At 42.8% G+C, this 19,535-nt stretch overlaps 1 protein-coding gene across 3 annotated transcripts in view; it reads left to right on the top strand.

Moving 5' to 3' along the window:
- The window catches only part of PPP3CA (protein phosphatase 3 catalytic subunit alpha), a 334,463-nt gene that overhangs the window by 213,292 nt on the left and 101,636 nt on the right, over window positions 1-19,535 (top strand). For all 3 annotated transcript variants that reach the window (XM_073340796.2, XM_073340795.2, XM_073340794.2), the window contains one exon: window positions 10,494-10,618. In XM_073340796.2, coding sequence (XP_073196897.1) covers window positions 10,494-10,618 — 125 coding nt within the window. The remainder of the gene's footprint in view (window positions 1-10,493; window positions 10,619-19,535) is intronic.

Genomic DNA, 19,535 nt, shown 5'->3' with positions numbered 1-19,535 from the left:
TATATTTTCCACAGATTTTAAAAGCTATTGCACATTTCTGTGCTGAAGCCTGCTTTCTATTAACCTTGTTTGTAATACAGTTTAAGGCATTCACTTATTTCCCTAATTCAGTCAACCTTAACTTTCAATGAAAGAGAGAATTTTTCAGACGGTGGATAACATTCTCCCTGCATCATTATGTCTCTTTATAAAAGAAGCTCATGTTCACTATTATTACTTTAAAAACTATTTAGCTGAGGACCCATGCTTTACTTTAATATACAGTACTGAGATAATTTTGTGGTAAAACCAAAACTAAGTTTATTGATAAAGAACAGAGATTTAAGTGATAGTAAACTAGGATAGTAGAAGCAGAAAATGGTTACAAAGAAAACAAAAATAAAACACGCTTTCTCGTATCTAAAATTTAACAGATTACAATCCTGGCCTCAGAGAATTTTTCAGTTAGTTCTCAGCATCCTCAATCCACATGGCTGGGGGAGGATCCACTTTTTACAGACTCAAAGAGCACTGGTCCTTTTGTCACCTAGGTGATGGGTCCTCACAAGGATGTGGACAAATTGGGGAGAGTCCAGCAGAGGGCAATAAAAATGATCAGGGGCTGGGGCACATGACTTACAAGGAGAGGCTGAGGAAACTGGGCTTGTTTAGTCTGTAGAAGAGAAGAGTAAGCCTTTTGATAGCAGCCTTCAACTACCTGAAGGGGGGGTTCCAAAGAGGATGGAGCTCGGCTGTTCTCAGTGGTGGCAGATGACAGAACAAGGAGCAATGGTTTCAAATTGCAGTTGGGGAGGTCAAGGTTGAATATTAGGAAACACTATTTCACTAGGAGGGTGGTGAAGCACTGGAATGGGTTACCTAGGGAGGTGGTGGAATCTCCATCCTTAGAGGTTTGGAAGCCCTGGCTGGGATGATTGAGTTGGTGTTGGTCCTGCTTTGAGGTGGGGGTTGGACTAGATGACCCCCTGAGGTCTCTTTCAACCCCAATCTTCTATGATTCTATGATCTTTTCTCCCCTTTTATAGTTCCAAAAACCTTTGAAATAGATACTTTTGCAAAGTAACTCCAGACTTCTCTCCTGATATTTGTTCCTTGGGTGCAGGTTTCAGATCCCTTTTCCCATCCTCTTGTTAATTAGCTCTTTTCTCTTGGTTTGTTCACTTTGTTTACCTTAAATGGAAATATATTTTTATTGTTTTTGATTTACAAAGCTTAAACCAGTCAGACTGGCAAATCCACATACCTTTTGTCTAGGAGAAAGCTGTTTATCCACTCTACTTAAATTGCTTGGACTTAACATATTTTACGCAGATATTTCCAACACATATACATAACTCTTGACACACTAACTGTCCATGCACCACGCAATATTATTAATGTCCAGAGAATCACCAGTTTTCATTTAATTCCTTACATGATACTTTTTTGGATAAATATTATGACATCAGTGTGTTAGATGTAGTGAAAAGAAAAGGAGTACTTGTGGCACCTTGGAGACTAACAAATTTATTTGAGCATCAGCTTTCGTGAGCTACAGCTCACTTCATCGGAAGCATACCATGGAAAATACAGTGGGGAGATTTTACATACACAGAGAACATGAAACAATGTGTGTTACCATAGAGACTGTAACAAGAGTGATCAGGAAAGGTGAGCTATTACCAGAAGGAGAGCAGGGGTGGGGGGAACCTTTTGTAGTGATAATCAAGATGAGCCATTTCCAGCAGCTGACAAGAACAGTAGGGGGGGAAATAAACATGGGGAAATAGTTTTACTTTGTGTAATGACACATCCACTCCCAGTCTTTGTTCAAGCCTAAGTTAATTGTATCCAGTTTGCAAATTAATTCCAATTCAGCAGTCTCTCATTGGAGTCTGTTTTTGAAGTTTTTTTTGTTGAAGAATTGCCACTTTTAGGTCTGTAATCAAGTGACCAGAGAGATTGAAGTATTCTCCGACTGGTTTTTGAATGTTATAATTCTTGGAGTCTGATTTGTGTCCATTTATTCTTTTATGTAGAGACTGTCTGGTTTGGCCAATGTACATGGCAGAGGGGCATTGCTGGCACGTGATGGCATATATCACATTGGTAGATGTGCAGGTGAATGAGCCCCTGATAGTGTGGCTGATGTGATTAGGCCCTATGATGGTGTCTCCTGAATAGATATGTGGACACAGTTGGCAACGGGCTTTGTTGCAAGGATAGGTTCCTGGGTTAGTGTTTTTGTTGTGTGGTGTGTGGTTGCTGGTGAGTATTTCCTTCAGTTGGGGGGGGGGGCTGTCTGTAAGCAAGGACTGGCCTGTCTCCCAAGATCTGTGAGAGTGACGGGTCATCCTTCAGGATAGGTTGTAGATCCTTGATGATGCGTTGGAGAGGTTTCAGTTGGGGGCTGAAGGTGATGGCTAGTGGCATTCTGTTATTTTCTTTGATGGGCCTGTCCTGTAGTAGGTGACTTCTGGTTACTCTTTGGGCTCTGTCAGTCTGTTTCTTCACTTCAGCAGGTGGGTATTGTAGTTGTAGGAACGCTTGATAGAGATCTTGTAGGTGTTTGTCTCTGTCTGAGGGGTTGGAACAAATGCGGTTGTATCATAGAGCTTGGCTGTAGACAATGGATCGTGTGGTGTGGTCTGGATGACAGCTGGAGGCATGTAGGTAAGTATAGCGGTCAGCAGGTTTCCAGTATAGGGTGGTGTTTATGTGACCATCGCTTATGAGCACCGTAGTGTCCAGGAAGTGGATCTCTTGTGTGGACTGGTCCAGGCTGAGGTTGATGATGGGATGGAAATTGTTGAAATCATGATGGAATTCCTCAAGGGCTTCTTTTCCATGGGTCCAGATGATGAAGATGTCATCAGTGTAGTGCAAGTAGTGTAGGGGCATTAGGGGACAAGAGCTGAGGAAGCGTTGTTCTAAGTCAGCCATAAAATTGATTGACAGAGCCAGAAGAGTACCCAGAAGTTACCTACTACAGGACAGGCCCAACAAAGAAAATAACAGAACGCCACTAGCCATCACCTTCAGCCCCAAACTAAAACCTTTCCAATGCACCATCAAGGATCTACAACCTATCCTGAAGGACAACCCGTCACTCTCACAGATCTTGGGAGAAAGGCCAGTCCTTGCTTACAGACAGCCCCCCAACCTGAAGCAAATACTCCCCAGCAACCACACACCACACAACAGACACACTAACCCAGGAACTTACCCTTGCAACAAACCCCGTTGCTAACTGTGTCCACATATCTATTCAGGGGACACCATCATAGGACCTAATCACGTCAGCCACACTATATCAGGGGCTCATTCACCTGCACATCTACCAATGTGATATATGCCATCAGGTGCCAGCAATGCCCCTCTGCCATGTACATTGGCCAAACTGGACAGTCTCTACGTAAAAGAATAAATGGACACAAATCAGACGTCAAGAATTAGAACATTCAAAAACCAGTCGAAGAACACTTCAATCTCTCTGGTCACTCAATTACAGACCTAAAAGTGGCAATTCTTCAACAAAAAAACGTCAAAAACAGACTCCGAGAGACTGCTGAATTCAAATTAATTTGCAAACTGGACACCATTAAATTAGGAATAAAGACTGGGAGTGGATGTGTCATTACACAAAGTAAAACTATTTCCCCATGTTTATTCCCCTCCCCCCTGCTGTTCCTCAGATGTTCTTGTCAACTGCTGGAAATGGCCCACCTTGATTATCACTACAAAAGGTTCCTCTCACGCTCCCCCGCCCCAGCTCTCCTTCTGGTAATAGCTCACCTTTCCTGATCACTCTTGTTACAGTCTCTATGGTAACACCCATAGTTTCATGTTCTCTGTGTATATAAAATCTCCCCACTGTATTTTCCACTGTATGCATCCGATGAAGTGAGCTGTAGCTCACGAAATCTTATGCTCAAATAAATTTGTTCGTCTCTAAGGTGCCACAAGTCCTCCTTTTCTTTTTGCGGATACAGACTAAAACGGCTGCTACTCTGAAACCTGTCATTATGTTAGATGTAGTGAGTTTGTATCTGGTAACAGCTGTGTTTACAGAATAGTGAGCCCTTTTCCATTTTACATTCCGGGTCACAGGCACATATTTGAAGTATTTGACTATTAATTGAATATTTTTCAGCACTTACTACATTTGAGGGAAAGGGAATCCTGGCAGGTTTTGCCAGAATGTTTTACAGATTTGTAGATCCTCCTTAGATCCCCTGACTGGTTTCAACAGATAGGATCTCCTAACGAGTTAGTAACTACTAATATAGAAACACTCGGAATCTTAAGATAGTGTTTCTTCTGTTGCCAACACAATACTTTGACAATATGACGACTGTCCTTTTTGTTCCTGAATTCAATTCCGCTTTTTGCAACATACTAATTGATTGGCAATTAAGGTGAGTTTGTATGAAAAACATTTTACAGAAACATCATTGATGTCCCACAGGATGTTGAAATGAGTTTTGATCTAGTAGAATTTTTACTGTTTTAAATTGTCATTGCCACAGTGTCAAAAATCTGATACGTACGTACGTACACAAAAAGAAAGATAAAAACATATAGTTGGTTGCTTCTAATGAAGGGTTTCTGTTTGGAGATTTTATTTTTTGCAATGAGGTTAACTTTTTTTTATAGACAAAAGTAGTAAGCTGCACTTGGAAAGTTCTCTTTCTTCATTCTTTGATTGAAAACCACAAATATAATAAAAAACTGGAAGTCAATGGAAGCTTTGATGAAGACAGCAGGGGATGGGGCCAGAACTATCAGGGAAAGTTCCTGAGGTGCATGTCTAACAAAACATTGCACTTTCAGCTCACTTCCAGGTTCTCTGTTTGAATTTCATGAACATGCATGTACAGTAATAGAGAGTGATCACTGTTTGCTCACTAGAGCCAGTAAGCTAATCGCAGCATTTCTTGCTATTAGGCATATTGTGCAGTGGCGTAACTGGCTGTTTAAGGATAGAAAACTAGCTGTAAGGTAACGGACAATAAACTAAACTAACCCTCAGATAGAGAATCCTAATACAAGAACCTTGTCCAGATGTTTAGTCCCCATACACAACTGTAAAGGTAAGTTGATTATTCAGCCTAGAACAATGAGGCCTTGACCCTGTTTGGAGAGCTGGGTAATGCTGTGATATAAGTAAAGAGTTTTAAATAATAACAATAAGAAATATGGTGCTATGTCTTCTCTGTGTGCCTGAAGAATGGCATTCCAGCGCTGGTGAGGAAAAACACCCCTCCCTTACTATACAGACCCCCAACTATGTTGAGTGTAGGTCTCAAACAGAAACGAAGTTGTACCATTTTGATGTGCGCTCACAGCACAAGCACCTAACTTCGACATGGGAGAGCTTCACTAAGAGCTACATTGTGTTTCTTAAAGGAAAGAGAGTGAGAGAAAATAAGTTATATTCCAGCTATAATCACATTTTGAATAGTGACTGAATAGTGGCTGACACCTGATAGTGGCTCTTTAATGGTAAAAGGGGATTTTTCAAATACGCAAAGGAAAGTTAGGCACCCACTTCTGACTGAAATTGGAGGACCTCAAATGCTATAGTAATGCCTGCAGATGAGAAATTATTACAAGATAGTAACTACCATTCTTTTAAACCTTTTATCTGAATAAAGCACCTCTTAAAGGGAGTTAATTTGTACCTGAGAAAAGAGCTTTGTAAGGCAGGCACTGTGGAGGGGATGTGGAATAATGTTCGCTGCATCATGCCTATTGATCTAATAGTATCAGAGGGTTATCTTGCTAACCCTGTCATGTCCCATAAGAAGGCAATTGTAATACATGGTAGTAGTTGATTAGTGGTTTTGCTGGCTTTCTGAATGGAAAATATTTTTGTGGTGTTTTATTCATTTTTTCTCCATCCTTGCCATATCCACCAATTATAAATGGGTTAGTCTCCTTTGCCAAAATACGATGCCTGACATAGCCCAAAACTAATGGCCACTGATTTCCCTCAGAAATCCTATATGAATAGAATACATGGCAGCTTTTTCCTTCTACAGCTATACATTTTAGAAATGTAGCTGAGGAACGTCTGAGAAGGAAACAGAGTGAGTTTGTTCCTTATTTTATTAGGCTTTGATATTCCTCCCTCAATTTGGGTGGGGTATTTTCTTTTAAAAGCTATCCAGGGATATGGATATGGACAGGGATATGGAATCTTCAATCTATTTTACGAGCATCTGCTCAGGTTCATAGATTTTTGCTGTAGACATAAGAATCTGAGACTTGGTCTACACCAGTGGTTTTCAAACTTTTTTTCTGGCGAACCAGTTGAAGAAAATTGTTGATGTCCATAACCCAACGTAGCTGGGGATGAGGGGTTTGGGGTGTGAGAGGGTCTCAGGACTGGGGCAGAGGGTTAGGGTGCGGGGCTGCGGGGTGGGGCTGGGAATAAGGGGTTCAGGGTGTGGGAGGGGGCTCTGGGCTGGGGGTGCAGTCTCTGGGGTGGGACTGGGGATGAGGGGCTTGGGGTGCTGGAGGGGGCTCTGGGTTTGGGGGGGCTGGGGTGCGGGGTTGGGGCACGGGGTTACCTCAGGCAGCTCCCAGTCAGTGGCACAGCAGGGGTGCTTAGGCAGGCTTCCTGCGTGTCCTGGCACTGCGGACCGTGCTGCGCTCCGGAAGTGGCCAGCAGCAAGTCCAGCTCCACTTGGCTCTCGCCTGCAGGCATCGCCCCTCCCCCGATCGTGCAGTGCCATTGCTTGGGGCGGGGGCAGCACGCAGTGCCCCGTGGCCCTCCCGCCTAGGAGCCGGATCTGCTGCTGGCCGCTTCCAGGTCGCAGCACGGTGTCAGAACAGGTAGGGACTAGCCTGCCTTAGCCGAGCAGCACCACCAATGGAACTTTTAATGGCCTGGTCAGTGGTGCTGACCACAGCCGCCGCAACCCAATGCCTTCCATTCCGCAACCCAGTACTGGGTCGCAACCCGCAGTTTGAAAACCACTGGTCTACACTATCCACTTATGTTGGTATCACTACCTCGAAAAATCCACACCCCTGAGCAATGTAGTTACACCAGCCTAACCCCCAGGGTAGAGAGCGATATATCGACGCGAGGGACTTTCCCATTGACATAGCTACTGCTCCTTGCTTTGCCGACAGAAGATGCTCTCCCATCAGTGAAGGTAGAGTCTTCACTAAGCACTACAGCGGCACAGCTGCACCATTGCAGCACTGTAAGTATAGACAAGCCCTGAGAGGCAGTTAGCAGGGCCTAAGGCAATTCACTTTTATAGCAGAGGAGGGGGTTGGAGGTTCCTCCATTCCCAAATAATTGCTAGTGCTGTCATTTGGGCTTAGTCTCCCTTAGTCTCAATCCATTCTATGAGCCTCCCATCTAGTTCTCTTCATGTGCTCCTCTCATAATGGAGTGGGAAAGAATGAGCTGTACGAGTAGCCCCTACTGGTTCCAGACCTCTTCAGATTCTGGATCCCTCTTGACAGTGGAAGCAGGTGGCAGATGCCAATAGGTGCTACTAATTGTCCTTATCATCCCCCCATCAGATCTGACCCTCTATTCCATATTCCTACAACCAGGAAAGGAGACCGCCTATGAGAAAAACGGGGAGCAAGGGAGAGGTAAAAATAGCAAGTAAACATTTCTTTCCCCCAAATGAAGATCAGAAATAATTATGTTTATTGTCCAAGAGTCTCCAAAACTTGAAAAGTATAACTGAGGGGTGAAGGGTAGGTGAACAGCGCCCCAAAAATAACCTATCAAATCAGTTATGTTTTTTCACAGTTCCTCTGAAATTCCTATTCCATTCTCCAGTTCCAAACCTTAACATCCAACCAAAAACTAGGACACAAATAGGATGGTGACAGGATATTTTAAAAGTATATATTAAAACCATGAAAATGAAAAGTTCTTCAGCCCTCGTTATGATAGTCCATATAAAATACAGATCTGATTAACTGTATGTAAAATGTTGACCTTATTACTGAAATTTTGGGACATGGGCTTAATATTTGATCATAACTCATCTGTTGTAATCTGTTCTTAAGCCACATCTTTCCAGTTTCTGCAGACAGGATTCCCTGCTAGTTTTATGCTTATAATTCAGAGCTTGTTCCTGTTATTTAGGAGTAAACTGTTACTTTAATTTTTTTTCCTTTTGGTTTTCATGCGTCTTTTCTGAAAGCAGTTTCTGGATAGACACTTTCTGAAGCCAATCATGAATAAGATGAGAATTGGATCCTGTGTTTGTAAATTAACAGGAATTTTCATCACCTACTTAATAATAATAACAATAATAGACTTGAATGGACAGGGTTCTGCAAATTTTATTTTTTCTCCATCCTGTTTATAGTTGTACTCTCTTCTTCATTTCCACCTATAACAAATTGATGGAAATAGAAAGATTTCTTTCTAAGCAAGTCTTACTTATGAATTTCTCTGAAATGACCCCTTCACCATTGCAAACACATACATATAGACACACCCCTGTTAACATGAAGGAGCTTTTGCCTTTTCCTGTAGTCATGATAAACCTAAGTTAAGTACATTCAGAATCTCTCAACCATGTTACATTTCAGATTTACATGCATTTTTAATTGTTAGAATTGTACTGCTTTATAATACTAAAAAGTTTCTCAGTCTGAATTGAAGAGGGCAGATGTTCTGGCTCACTGTTCTTCTCTGCTCACTATATGTACACAGAGGAACAGAGCCCATTTGAAGCAGTTTGCAAGCTAAACCAATTACATAAATAAAGTTGATCCAGAATTTTCCTTCATTGCAGATAATGACAGCTTCATATCTAAAAAAAATGACTTCACAAAGACAGCTTTTCCATCGTGTTGTGTGAGGATTTAAATTTAAACTTTATTTTTGCATTGTTATAGAATGATAGTTATTATCCTTTGCAGGAAATCACTTTCAGATGAAGGTGTCTTAAGTAACACTTGAAGATTCCCATCTCAAAATTCATGAAAATAAAATGTCACCTGAAAGAAAAGATTACACAATGTAATACAAAACTGAGCACTAGTCTTTCTGTAGTTACGCTATTTGATGGAAGAAACTTATTTTTTTATAAGGCTGTAGTTATGCAGTCTTTACTTCATGGTGTACAGCAATGCACAGCAAAGGATAAAAGAGAGCATAGAAGCTGATCCTGCAGTTCTAACTCATAAATGGTACCTCTAACTTCACATTGGTACTCATGAGAGTAAGGTATGCATGATCACCACCTTCGCTATATTTTGTTGTTTGCTCTACTTAGGGTTGCCAACTTTGTAATTGCACCAACCCAAACACCCTTGCCCTGTCTCTACCCCACCGCTTCCCCATGGACCTGCCCTGCCCCGCCCCTTCTGAGGCCCTGCCCCCACTCACTCCATCTCTCCTCTGTCTGTTGCTCACTCTCCCTCACCCTCATTCACTTTCACCGGGCTGGGGAAGAGTGTTCGAGTGCAGGAGGGGGTGAGAGCTTTGGCTGGAGCTGTCCTAAACCAGCTTACATACTGTACTTTGAAAAAGAGAGTCTGGTTTCTTGTAACTAAAAGTAAAGAATATGTGACACTATACTGTGACGAGACAATGAGATATTATTGATGTTTGTATTGTTGTGCGGTTGTTAATTTGGTGGAACTTCATTACAGTTGTTGTAGTACTGAGTCTGTGTGGAGAAGTGATTACAGCTTCTTCACAGCATGAAATAATTTTGAGGCATGATTTTAATAGGAAAGTAAGACCTTTATGCAGAAATTGATGCAAAAGCTTATGTGAATTTATTGCTTGTTAAGCACAAAAGTGTGCCCAATTATTTGGAAGCATGCACTGAGAGAAGTAGTACATTTTTTTCTGTCATGTTTCTTCCTATTTTGACTCTGTAAGAAGTGAGAGACTTTTGTGTGAATAAACCAATCAGTTATGTTGCACTACCTTGTTTGTTGACCTTCCATGCATGCCGCAAGGTCTGCTGATATTTACATGGATTTGGGGACAGGGCAGGTAGGCATAGTGATGATTGGAGGAGGGAACGAGACTGTTTGAAGGGACTAATTTGTTCAGTGTGTTTTCTTATTCTGGATATTTTTGATGGGTCCTTTAATTATCAATATTTTATGCTTTGCACAAAGTGGCCATAGCAAGGGATGGGCATTTAAAAAAATAAAATATGCATAAATATATTTAAATAATCTCAAGTCATTTGTAAAACTCCAGTCTAAAAGCATTATTTAATCATGTGGTAACCTTTTGTACAATATATGTAGATGCATGCAAAAGTGAAAAATGGTGATGTTTTTACTCAGGAATTGTCATCAATTTCTGCTGACTGGCAGCCAACCCTCACCAATCATGTCAATGTAGATATAAATCGTAAGTTGGCACACAGAAAATAGCTGGTGAACAACAGAATATAATACAGCATTTTTATTATGAAGGTAAACACTTTAAAATTGTGTGTGCTTAACCTGGTAAAATGAATTGAACTGATGATGTAACAAACTATTTTAATTTCTCCTAGTTTGTGGCGACATCCATGGACAATTCTTCGATTTGATGAAGCTGTTTGAAGTAGGAGGTTCTCCTGCCAACACACGGTACCTCTTCTTGGGGGACTATGTGGACAGAGGATACTTCAGTATTGAAGTAAGTTTGCTACTTCTCTTTTTGAATACAAGGCTACTTGCAGTGTCATTTTAATAATCTGACAAATGCATGGCTGCTTGAGAGCTTAATAGATGTCACTATGAATGGCAAGCATGGGGACAGAATTTGTTTCACATAAAATGTCATTGTGTTAGGGTGGAATGTTTTTTTCATAAAAAGTCTTCTATTAGTTTAAAAATACATTTGAAAATAAAACAATTTAAAATTTTGCTGAAGTTTTAAAGCAAATCAAATTACTGAACTGGTGGAAGTCACTGGTTAAACACCTTAAACAGAATTAATTGAAGCACTAATCCAGCATTTGACAGCAGTAGTCTTTTCTACAGGTGCAGAGGGAATTTTTCTTCATTTGTTTATTCAGCTAAATTAGTTCGATGACTAGTTCATTCAATGTTTAAGAAACTGATTGGGAGCTAAAAAAGCAGGAATGCTTGTTTTTCTGTTCAACTCTGTGAACAAACACCAGGTGTGAGGGGATGAGTTCTGCCAGTTTTAAAGTCTTGAAAGACACAGTGACCAGAAATAACCAGTTCAATCACCAACTACTGATTATTATTGTTGTTATTTATTTATTTACTTGTATTATTGTAGTGCCTAGGAGCGTTGGTCATGGCCAGGATATAATGTTTTTTAATCATTTAGTTTTAAATGTAAAATATGTTTTGAAAAAATATTTTATCTTATATATCCAGCACATTTTAAGGTAGTTTATTTAACTAATAAAACACATTGTGCTAGGTTGTGCACAAACATAGAATAAGAGATAAACCATATCCTGAAAAGCTGATGATCCAAATAGACAGGATACAAAGGGATTGGCAGAGATATAACAAACAGAGTGATGGTTTGCAAATGTTATGTTAGTTCCATGATTTATTTTAATGTTTAATGGTTTATTTCAGGGGCGGGCAAACTTTTTGGCCTGAGGGCCACTTCAGGTTTCTGAAATTGTATGGAGGGCCGGTTAGGGGAGGCTGTGCCTCCCCAAACAGCCAGGCATGGCCTGGATGCCGCCCCCATCCACCCCCCCTGCTTCTCGCCTCCTGATGGCCCCCCTGGGACTCCTGTCCCATTCAAGCCCCACCCCGTTCCCTGTCCCCTGATGGCCCCACTGGGACTCCTGCCCCATCCATCCCTCCCTGTCCCCTCACCGCCCCTGGAGTCCCACCCCTACTGCTCCTCGCCACCCCATCCAACCCCTCCTCTCATTCCAAACTCCCCCACCCCCCAGGACCTCTGCCCCCATTCAACCCCCCGTTCCCCGCCCTCTGACCGCCCCGATCCCTATCAACACCCCCACCCCCTGACCACCACCCTGAACTCCCCTGTCCCCTTACCGCGCTATCTGGAGCACCGGTGGCTGGCGACGCTACAGCCGCGATGCCCTGAGCACCAGGACAGGCAGCCTTGCTGCCCGGCTGGAGCCAGCCATGCCACCGTGCAGCACAGAGCACCGGGTCAGGCCGTGGCTCTGTAGCTGCGCTGCCCAGCAAGAGCTCGCAGCCCCGCCGCCCAGAGCATTGCACCAGTGGCGCAGTGAGCTGAGGCTGCGGGGGAGGGGAAACAGCAGGGGAGGGGGCTGGGAGCTAGCCTTCCGGGCCAGGAGTTCAGGGGCCAGGCAAGAGGGTCCCGTGGGCCAGATGTGGCCTGCAGGCCGTAGTTTGCCCAGCTCTGGGTTTTTTTTGTTTGTTTGTTTTGGTTTTTGGTTTTTAAATTCCATGGGTGGGGTTTGGTAAAGCAGGGTGCGTGCATGGTGGGAATTAGCTAAATGGAAAGACAAAGGAAGGAAAGGGAAGGGAGGACTGGGAGGCATTGGAGTTAGGCAATCAGCACAGGGGAGAGAAAGTTATGACCAAATTTTGGAGAGAGCTGAACTACAAGCCTTTTAATGGGCAGCCTAGAGCACTAATCCTGCAATTGTTCCCATGCAGGAGGACCCTTGCACCCCAATAGAGCACCATTGAAGACAATGGGACCTTGTGCAGATACAAGGGTCCATCCTCCTGCACCCAGTTGTAGGATGAGGATGTGCTATCAGACAAGTCAGCAGAGTGATTATTTTTTCAAATTGGGAAATGCTTATCTGAATCTAAAATGGCTAAATTTAATCTAATCCAAATTCAGATCAGATGTAGTCACAATGAAATAACTGGTTATTCAAAATGTAACTTTGGACATATGAATCAGATCCCCATTTGCCAAAAGTTCAAACCCCTATCATTTGAATTAAAGGAGACTCTCTGTTATCTGTTATTACTAGCAGTATAGGCTCTATGATGCACAGTTCAGCAGTTCTGATTCCAGTGGTTAGAAGGGAGCAGTACATGCATAAACACTGGCCAGTTCATTATAATATGATTACATAGAAGCCTTGTGTTCCATTTCACCCACCCAATGCACAGCACTATTTCACATGTTTTCAGTAAGTAGTCCCTGCAACAATAGGCTGTTATCGTCTAACATATTGGAAGTATGCTGTCACAAAGAGCTAAAGCATTTGCAGAGAATGTATGCAAAGCTGGCTCATATATTTGCTCACCAGTTTACATATTTATTGTATGATTTATTTGAGGGGGCTCCTTTTTTGATTCTGTAAAAATAGTTCGCATTATTAGTCCATCTTAAAATTCATTTTAGTAACAAAATCCTTCAATCATGGGGCATTTTGTAAATAAAAATGTATTATCCAAAACGTAATACCATAATATTTTAAACAACGCTAATTTTTAGACCATCTACCATAAAAACCACTTCTTTATTGCATACACCATCAATATAAGCAGTCTATCACCTTGAATCATGTTTGATTAGTTAAGGTATCCTAGTCACTTGGGCTGAGCCTAAACTCATTACTCTTTGGTCGCTGAACATTTTATTTACAGTTGCCTGCAATTTTACCTGTAACAATTAGAATAAATGTATTTGCCTTAAATTTCAACTGCTTATGTTACAACTGAGTGACAAAACCAGAAACCCCCCAAGGTTCAAGAGAAGAATGATTCTTAAATACAATATGAAAGAGATGATTAAGAAAACTTCTGACTTAACTAAACAGTCAGCCAATCAGCGAATGTCCTTTTTGTAAAATCCTATTCTGCATTGTAAAAAGAAAAGGAGTACTTGTGGCACCTTAGAGACTAACCAATTTATTTGAGCATGAGCTTTCGTGAGCTACAGCACTGAAGTGAGCTGTAGCTCACGAAAGCTCATGCTCAAATAAATTGGTTAGTCTCTAAGGTGCCACAAGTACTCCTTTTCTTTTTGCGAATACAGACTAACACGGCTGTTACTCTGAAACCTATTCTACATTGTGTTTCCATCCCAATGTACCATTTATACACCCAAATAGGATGCTACCATGAACACACAGAAAATATGTGAACTGACACTTACATTGTTCAGAAATTACTCATTTCATCCTTAAAAAGGTAAGGCAAAATCTGGATTCACTCTATTTTTATGGCTTAAAAATATAATACATTTTTTCTGGTCACCTGACTGACTCCCCCCCTCCCCCCATCACTTTTATTAGGGACCAACTTTTGTTTTAAAGCCACATTCCTGAATCACAAGCATCTTTTGATTCAGGGCTGTTCAGTCAAGAGTAAACACTGCAGATTCTCCACTCTCCCCTTTCAGTAAATTGCTGACAAGGAAGGGAAGTTGGTTCACAGGAATAACGTCGTATTGGGAGACCTTGAGGTGGGGAGCTGGACTTGCTAGTAGAAATATGATCCTGGACAAAAATGAAGAAGGAACAGACTCTGGCCACTTTGTCATTCTGCAAGACCATCCTCTTTTTGAGAGAGTTTTTCTAGCCTAACCAGAATGGCATTTCCCCTTTGCTTCCCTACAACAAGAGAAGAGCCAAAGATACTGTCAAATCTACTAGCTACCTCACTTTGCTGCTCTAGTAATATGGAAGGCATTCAGATACTATGGTGAAAGGTGCCAGAACAACATTCTAAGGCAAATAGAACGGAAAGTCAACAAGGAAAAGAAGTAACCTGGTTTATGCTGCTTTGGCCTACCATCAGATTTATGTTAAGCAGTGCTGAATTAGGTTAATACTTGGGTAGGAGCCCTATGGTAAAATACAAGTCTTGCCAGAAGTGACTTTGGTGATTCAGTAGATAGCAGTCTTCACTCTGAATCTGTGCTGATCAACTTCACGACAAAAAACAGTGTGGAGTGTCGTGTCTGATCTTGTAGACACCAAATTAACCAGTCTAGATAGCTAGAATTTCAACAGTATCTAGTGCTCATATAGATAGGATGGAAGCAGAGAGAAAGGTCTAAGACTAATGAACTGCAGCATGCAGGACCCATTTTCCAGAGACAGCATCAACAGTAACTAATATAGCAAATTTTAGAAAGATATGAAAAACTGCAGTATGTAAGCAAGCTCTGGTTGCCTTACACCATTCGAGATGAGCATCAGCTCTCTTATCTCAAGAGGATTGTTTTCATGGAATAAGCTTTAATAGAAGGTGAAGCCTATCTAATGTGACGTAGGTCACATGGTCACAGATCCAGTTAAGTAATGAAGACTGAAACTGCATCTGCTGTGGCAAATTTAGGACCTATCATTCACCACAGGTGCCTGCCAGTGCAACTGTGAGCAGCCTTAGATGACATGATGGTAAAAATGCCTGAGCCTGTAAGTGCTACAGATCATTGCTGAGCCCTCCCCACCCACACCAAACCCTCCCCGCCTTTTATTTTGGACAGTGCAGATCAGGGGCTGTTAAGCCTTCTTACAGCTTCCAAATAGAATAAAAAGGTGGGCCAACAAACTAATGAAATACAAATAAAACATGCCACTTTCTGCCTTCCACTGCACAACATCACACAGCAGTTTGAAACCAACACAATGCAGTTCAGACCTGGCTGTGTTTCTGTGGTGGGCGAAATTGTCCCTATCTGTAGGCTGCCAGGCATTTAGAATCCTTCTGGATGAAAGGTGCTATATGAATGTAAGTCATTATCATTACGAACAGAATTGGAAATTGCATAGGGTAGGTGGAAGGAATTTGAAAATGCAAAGGGAAGCGATTAAAGCACATTGCTTTAAATGTGAGAATGTAGAATAAATAAAAATAGACATTTTGTGTTGATTAAAATATAGTTAATGCTTCTTAGCACAATAAAGTCTCTCGGCATATTATAGACTGTAAGGCCAGAAGAGACTATCCTGATCATCTGTTCTGACCCGCTACACATTGCAGGGCTCACCCACCCACTCCTGTAGTAGGACCAATACACTGTGGCTGAGTTACCGAAGTCCTCAAATCATGATTTAAAGACTTCAAGTTACAGAGTATCCACCATTTACTCTAGTTCAAACCAGCAAATGACCTGTGCCCCATGCTTCAGAGGATGGCAGAGACTCTGTTGTTGTTGTTTTTTACCTATCTGACTTGGGAGCAAATTCCTCCCTGACCCAAAATATGGTGATCAATTAGATCCTGAGCATGTGGGCTAGACGCACCAACCAGACACCTGAGAGAGAATTTTCTGTAGTAACTCAGAGCCCTCCCCCTCTATGTTCCATCCCCCAGGTATTTGCTCATAGCAGTTGTCATAAATATAAAGGGAAGGGTAAACCCCTTTGAAATCCCTCCTGGCCAGGGGAAAGCTCCTCTCACCTGTAAAGGGTTAAGAAGCTAAAGGTAACCTCGCTGGCACCTGACCAAAATGACCAATGAGGAGACAAGATACTTTCAAAAGCTGGGAGGAGGGAGAGAAACAAAGGGTCTGTGTCTGTCTGTAGTCGTCTTGGCCAGGGACAGAACAGGAATGGAGTCTTAGAACTTTTAGTAAGTAATCTAGCTAGGTATGTGTTAGATTATGATTTCTTTAAATGGCTGAGAAAAGAATTGTGCTGAATAGAATAACTATTTCTGTCTGTGTATCTTTTTTGTAACTTAAGGTTTTGCCTAGAGGGTTTCTCTATGTTTTTGAATCTAATTACCCTGTAAGATATCTACCATCCTGATTTTATAGGGGGGATTTCTTTATTTCTATTTACTTCTATTTTTTATTAAAAGTCTTCTTGTAAAACACTGAATGCTTTTTCATTGTTCTCAGATCCAAGGGTCTGGATCTGTAGTCACCTAGGCAAATTGGTGAGGCTTTTTACCAAACCTTGTCCAGGAAGTGGGGTGCAAGGTTTTGGGAAGTATTTTGGGGGGAAGGACGCGTCCAAACAGCTCTTCCCCAGTAACCAGTATTAGTTTGGTGGTGGTAGCGGCCAGTCCAAGGTGTAATATTTTGTACCTTGGGGAAGTTTTGACCTAAGCTGGTAAAGATAAGCTTAGGAGGTTTTTCATGCAGGTCCCCACATCTGTACCCTAGAGTTCAGAGTGGGGGAGGAACCGTGACATGGTGGCAGCGGTGGGATTAACCTGAAATCATTTTGAGATCCAGTTGAGATTTTTTGAACTAGAAATACAGATTTTAAAAAGGAATTTTTAGGAAGTCCAGGAAGCAGCTTTGAAACTGAAAGCAGCTTGGTTTCTCTCTGCTTTGTGGCCAAGCAGAGACAAAAGGGGATTATCTTGTGAATTGCAGGTTTTCTTTGCCTGGAGGCAGGGTACTTAACTCCTGCAGGGAAATTCACAGTCTTCCAACCCAGAGGTTTTTTTTTTTTCTTTTCTTCCTAAAAGTAAATAGGGGGTGTGTGCTCTACCCATTTGCCTGGAGACAAAAGTGGCAGGGTTTTTTTTTAGGATTTTGATTTTGTTTTGTTTTACAAGGAGCACAGGTTTGAAAAGAAATTTTTTTTTTCTTTGGGCTGGGTAAGCAGGTTTCCAAGTAGTTGGAGGTTTTTTGCTTTAATTTGGGCCCAGAGCAGAGACAAGGGAATTGTCTTTTTCTGTAGGCTGGCAATCACTATCAGAGAATAGGTATTCTATTCCAGCACAGCAAAATTTTACAGCCAAGTTTTGTTTGTTTATTTCTAAACCTCGGGTGTAAAGTTAGTTAAAAACAGAGAGGTTAGAATGGCCAAATCCTCGGCTCGACTACAGCTGGAATTAGCCAAATTTCAGGCTGAGGAAAAACAAAGGGAACATGAAAGACAGATAGAACTCATGCGGCTGGAGAAGGAGGTACAGGAGGCTGCCCACAAGAGGGAAATGGAGGCAAGGAAGCATGTGGAGGAGATGGAGAGGATAAAGGCCCAGCAGAATATACCAACAAACCCTAGCAATCCTTCTCCAGGTACCACTTCCCATCCCAGAAAGTTCCCCACCTACAAGGCAGGTGATGATACTGAGGCCTTCTTAGAAAACTTCGAAAGGGCCTGCCTTGGGTACAACATCTCTACTGACCAATACATGGTAGAGCTGAGGCCGCAGCTCAGTGGACCCTTAGCTGAGGTGGCAGCTGAAATGCCTAAAGAACATATGAACAAGTATGAACTGTTTAAATCCAAGGCGAGAGTCAGAATGGGGATAACACCCGAGCAGTCTCGTCGGAGGTTCCGAGCCCTAAGGTGGAAACCAGACATGTCCTTTACCCGACATGCCTACCACATTGTGAAACATTGGGATGCCTGGATATCAGGAGCAAGTGTTGAATCTCCAGTAAATTTGCCCTTCCTAATGCAAATGGAACAATTCTTAGAGGGTGTTCCTGAGGAAATAGAAAGATACATCCTAGATGGGAAACCCAAAACTGTAATCGAGGCAGGAGAGATTGGAGCCAGATGGGTGGAGGTGGCAGAGAAGAAGAAAACTGGTCGCAGTTGGAGCGGAGACCAGAAGGGACCACCCCAGACCACACCCTATTACCGGGGGCCGCCCAAAGCCCCACCTACCTCCCAAAGAACCCTCCAGACCCCTTATCGTCCCACCACCCCGTTCTCCAGCAACCCACCTCGCCCCGGTGACCCGTCAGCTGGACGATGTTTTAAATGTAACGAGCTGGGGCATGTAAAGGCCAACTGCCCCAAGAACCCCAACAGATTACAGTTCATTGCACCGGAATCACACCAGAGGTCCACAGGCCCAGATACCTCCCAGATACCCTTGGAGCGGAGGGAAACTGTGAGTGTGGGCGGGAAGAAGGTCACCGCGTGGAGGGACACCGGAGCACAAGTGTCAGCTATCCATGCTTCCTTAGTGGACCCCAATTTAATCAACCCAGAGATCCAAGTGACGATTCAACCCTTCAAGTCCAACTCTTTCAATTTGCCTACAGCCAAGTTGCCTGTCCAGTACAAGGGCTGGTCAGGAATGTGGACTTTTGCAGTCTATGATGATTATCCCATCCCCATGCTGTTGGGGGAAGACTTGGCCAATCACGTGAAGCAGGCCAAGAGGGTGGGAACGGTCACCCGCAGCCAGGCTAAACAAGCCGTGGGGCCTAGCTCTGTTCCGGAAACTTCTATCAGGGCCCGGTCAGAGGTGATGGACCCGGACCCCAGGCCAATGTCTGCAACAGCAGTAGTGGATCCAGTCCCAGAGACCCGGACGGAACCAGTCCCAGAACTGGAACCAGCCAAACAACCAACACCAGACCCCGTGCCAGCACTGAATCCAGTACTTGCAACCTCAACACCAGAGGGCCCCACCGAACCTGAACTGGCAGCAGCCGATAACCCTACACAAGAGGCTCAGCCGGAGCCTGAATCCCAACATAGTGCACCAGCGGAGAGCGGTTCACAGTCAACAGAAACAGCTCCATCCTCTATATCGCTTCCAGAGGGACCAAGCCTAGGTCCACAATCCAATGAGGAACTGATGTCTCCAGCATCAAGGGAACAGTTCCAGACCGAACAGGAAGCAGATGAAAGCCTCCAGAGAGCGTGGACGGCGGCATGGAGCAACCCACCGCCTCTCAGCTCTTCTAATCGATCCAGGTTTGTTGTAGAAAGAGGACTTTTATACAA

The sequence above is a fragment of the Lepidochelys kempii genome, chromosome 4 (genome assembly GCF_965140285.1).
Source record: "Lepidochelys kempii isolate rLepKem1 chromosome 4, rLepKem1.hap1, whole genome shotgun sequence".
NCBI lineage: Eukaryota > Metazoa > Chordata > Testudines > Cheloniidae > Lepidochelys > Lepidochelys kempii.
The sequence above is the reverse complement of the archived record's forward strand: the minus strand, read 5'-3'. Positions and strand labels throughout refer to the sequence as shown.